Below are 4,102 nucleotides of genomic sequence, written 5' to 3'. Positions count from 1 at the left end.
GGGCTGGGCGAGGCGCAGTGGGGCGTGGCGATGGGATGGGTAATGGGGTGTGATGGGCCCATCTCCGTGCTGGGTGCCCCTGTTACCTTGCAGTTCTTCCGCTGTAAAGGAATCACTGCTGATCGTTGCTGTGGATGTCCTTGGCAGTCTTGCACTTATTTATTTATTTTTTTTTTGAGAGAAGGTCTCGCTCTGTCACCCAGACTGGAGTGCAGTAAGCATGATCATGGCTCACGGCAGCCTGAACCTTCCCCATCTCAGGTGATCCTCCCACTCTGCCTCCCAAGTAGCTGGGACTACAGATGCATGCCACTATGCCCAGCTAATTTTGTTTTGTTTTGTTTTGTTTTTTTGTAGAGACAGGGTTTCGCAATGTTGTCCAGGCTGGTCTCGAACCCCTGGGCTCGAGTGACCTGCCTGCCTCAGCCTCCCAAAGTGGTGAGACTACAGGGAGGAGCTACCGAGCCTGGCCAGTGTTGCATTTAGAACATTAGAAAGTCCTTTTTTCATGCTGTCTCATTTCCCAGCAACAAATTCAAATTCCCTTGTCCTCCAGGTTGCTGACGATGGCTATGGTGTGTCGTACATCCTTGTGGGAGAGAACCTCATCAATTTCCACATTTCTTCCAAGTTCTCTTGCCCTGAGACGGTACGTATGAAAAGAAGTTCCTTCTCCCGAAGATGGGGTATTTTTACTTTATTCTTTTTAAGGGAACACATCTTTAATTTGACAGAAAAATTCAATTCAACTGCCTGCTTTTACTTGGCTTGGGCATTTTCACATAAATGGACTTCTTTTTTAAATGTTGTTTTTTTTTGGAGACACAGTCTTACTCTGTCGCCCAGGCTGGAGTGCAGGGGCGAGATCTTGGCTCACTGCAACCTCTGTCTCCTGGGTTCAAGTGATTCTCCTGCCTCAGCCTCCCGAGTAGATGGGACTACAGGTGCCCACCACCACGCCCAGCTAATTTTTTTCTGTTTTTAGTAGAGACGGGGTTTCACCATGTTGGGCAGGCTGGTCTCGAACTCCTGACCTCAGATGATCCACCTGCCTTGGCCTCCCAAAGTGCTGGGATTACAGGCATGAGCCACCATTCCTGGCCTAAATTTTTTTGATTAAAAAATTTTTTGTACAGACAAGGTGTCCCCATGTTTCCCAGGCTAGTCTCGAACTCCTGGGATCACACGATCCTCTTACCTCAGCGTCCCAGTGTTGGGATTATAGGCTTCAGCCACTGTGCCCAGCCATAAGTGAATTCCAAAATTCTCTTTACCTAGTTTTAAAGAAATGTATCTCGGCCGGGCACAGTGGCTCATACCTGTAATCCCAGCACTTTGGGAGGCGGAGGCAGGCCAGTCACTTGAAGTGAGGAGTTTGAAACCATCCTGGACAATGTGGTGAAACCCCGCCTCTACTAAAAATACAAAACTTAACCAGTGTGGTGGCACACGCCTGTAATCCCAGCTACTCAGGAGGCTGAGGCAGGAGAATCACTTGAACCTGGGAGGTGGAGGTTGTAGTGAGCCAGGATCATGCCACTGTACTGCAGCCTGGGTGATGGAGTGAGACCCACCTCAGGAAAAAAAAAAAAAAGGAACTATATCTAATTTGGTTTAACATGTTTACCTCTGTTGGCAGCAGTGGTTTTGAAGCTTAATGTTGGGGTGCTGCTGTAACTTTCAGACTCTTTAGCACTTGGAAGGTGAACTAAGAATAATGGGTACACACTAAGAAATCTGCGTACAGAGCACGGGACCCCCGGCTTCCTCTGTGAATGGATCAAGGGACCTCCTCCCTAGCATGGCACATTGCTCTTATTTATATTCTGCTTTCCTTGTTGTACGTAGCCTGGCAACCCATGCCACTGTCGCTGTTAACAGAGGAAGTTGGGGTTCACTTGTTCATCGTGGTTTTCTTTTGTTGTTTGTTTTAGGCAGGGTCTCACTCTGCCACCCAGGCTAGAGTGCAGTGGTGTGTTCTCGGCTCACTGCAGCTTCAGCCTCTTGGGCTCAGGGGATCCTCCTACCTCAGCCTCCTGAGTAGCTGGGACTATGGGGGAGTGCCACCACACCTGGCTGCTTTTTTGTATTTTTTGTAGAAATGTGGTTTCCCCATGTTGCCCAGGCTGGTCTTGAACTCCTGGGCTCAAGTGATCCTCCTGCCTCCGCTTTCCAAAGTGTTGGGATTACAGACATGAGCCACCACACTCGGGATGGTCATTGTGTTTTTTGTGGGATAAATGCATTGGCATTAGGCAGAGGCTTGGATCGACAACACACCCGCACAAACACATCAGCTGTCATCTCTTAACCCTCAGCATTTCTCCGGAATGTCTAAGTTAAGCTTTAAGACATTGGTCAGATCTTAGAGAACTGGCGGAAAGGAATTTAAATTAAACGTTGGGTCAGATTGCAAATGAAAAAGCTTGAAATATGGGGATGGCCACGTTTTAATATATTTTTGGTTTTTGTTTTGACATGAAAGGATTCTCATCGCTTTGGAAAGCACCTGAAAGAAGCAATGTTTGACATCATCACTTTGTTTGGTCTCAGTTCTAATTCCAAAAAGTAATTCCACTGGAGCTGCTGGGAAGGAAAACGAGCTCTTCTGATGCAAACCAAATGAAAAATAGGCATTAATCCTGATCTTAGTTCAGGATGAAAAATTGCTCTGAAAAAAACTCAGAAGTTTTCCTTCCAGAAAATTTGGGTGGTTTTGTTTTCCTAGAACAGTATCTCTACCCCTGTGAAGCGTAACCCCACTACTTCCAGACTTGCCTTCCCTTGGGGGACATTTGACAGAGTCTCCCCTGAAGTCTCCGGATGGGCTTGTGTTTATTAAGGGATGCAAATCGTGTTGAGTTAATGAAGGAATTAGTAGGGTTGTGGCTTCACACACGTTGGAATGGAAATGGTGCGCTTTCTCAGTGGCAACCGAAGGCCTCGTGCTTAAGGGCATTTAGCGTCATCCAAGCAGGGTAAACTTTCGTTTTGTTAAAAGAAAAATGTGTTATTCAAGCTGGTGGTGTCCACAGTCATAGCTAACACATCTGGAATGCACTAACCAAAATGCTGTGCTTTGGAGACCTGCTTTTGTCGCCGTGGGTAACTGTTCCCGTCTGGTCCAGTTGCCTGTGTTTGCCTCTCCACATTTGAAGCAAGCAGCATGCAACGTCTTTAGTTTTACTGAGCTTGTATGTCTTCGTGTCTTCACAACCCAGTGCCTTAAAAATGAAAGGCCCTAAACGTAAGGGAGATGGAGTGAAAGATTTATTTTGTGGAGTCTTTGGTCGGAATTGTGGGTGTACTGTTCCCTTCACAATTGACCGAGTATGGATAACCCTACATAAGCATTTGCTACACCCCACCAGCCCCTCCCCCTCAGAAAGACCAGTTCCTTCCCAAGGGCAGCTGTGCCACACTCCCCTCCCGGGACTGCCTTGTTGTCATCATAAGCAACAAAAGAAATAAACAGGCACTTGTCATAAAAGGGGAGCAAGGGCCGTGATGGTCAGATAATTCACTCAAGAATAAAACATGACGCGTGCCTCAGGAGGATCTCTTCCCCAGAGTGACAGCAAGGAAGGCAGGGCATTGGCCACGGAGCGGGGACCAGCGAGTGAGGAAGGGGAGGGCAGCCCACCGTGGTGAGGAGAGAGCGGCTCCACGACCCCAAGGGATGGCCTTCTCCTCCCACACGGTGAGGGGGAAGACTCGCAGGAGGGTGATGGAGACAGTATGCCAGCCCACCTTGGTGACCGGCCAGGGTGTCTCGAGTGACGGTGCTAGGTTCACCCAGCCTGTCCTTCAGATAGGAGTGCCTTCACGAAAGCGTCTCATGGACCACAAAGCAATTATGCACTGAGTCATCTTGAGTATTTAATGCAAAAATGGAGCCTCATGGAATGAAATTCCCACCGGCTGTCATGACAAGCTTAGCTGTCCATTGTTTTAAATTGTGTATTTATTTATTTGACCACTTGGTTCTAGTTGGGCCTGACTCCTTCAGAGTCCTGCACCCCGACAGTACAACAGCGACAGCTCAACTGTTGGAGTCGATGGAAGGTGCTTGCCGGAGAGCACATGCTTTTTTTTTTTTTTT

The 4,102-nt window shown here is 48.0% G+C and overlaps 1 protein-coding gene across 1 annotated transcript in view; it reads left to right on the top strand.

The window, feature by feature from the left end:
* The window catches only part of CPT1A (carnitine palmitoyltransferase 1A (liver)), an 88,000-nt gene extending 85,295 nt beyond the window's left edge, over window positions 1-2,705 (top strand). Inside the window, exons 17-18 of the mRNA XM_011987085.1 lie at window positions 557-649; window positions 2,486-2,705. Of these exons, the coding sequence (XP_011842475.1) occupies window positions 557-649; window positions 2,486-2,572 (180 nt within the window). The 3' untranslated portion in view covers window positions 2,573-2,705. The remainder of the gene's footprint in view (window positions 1-556; window positions 650-2,485) is intronic.
* The last annotated feature ends 1,397 nt before the right edge of the window (window positions 2,706-4,102 follow it).

Source organism: Mandrillus leucophaeus, unplaced genomic scaffold (genome assembly GCF_000951045.1).
Source record: "Mandrillus leucophaeus isolate KB7577 unplaced genomic scaffold, Mleu.le_1.0 Scaffold30, whole genome shotgun sequence".
NCBI classification, from domain to species: Eukaryota; Metazoa; Chordata; class Mammalia; order Primates; family Cercopithecidae; genus Mandrillus; species Mandrillus leucophaeus.
Note: the sequence above shows the minus strand (reverse complement) of the source record. Positions and strands in the feature narration are given on the sequence as shown.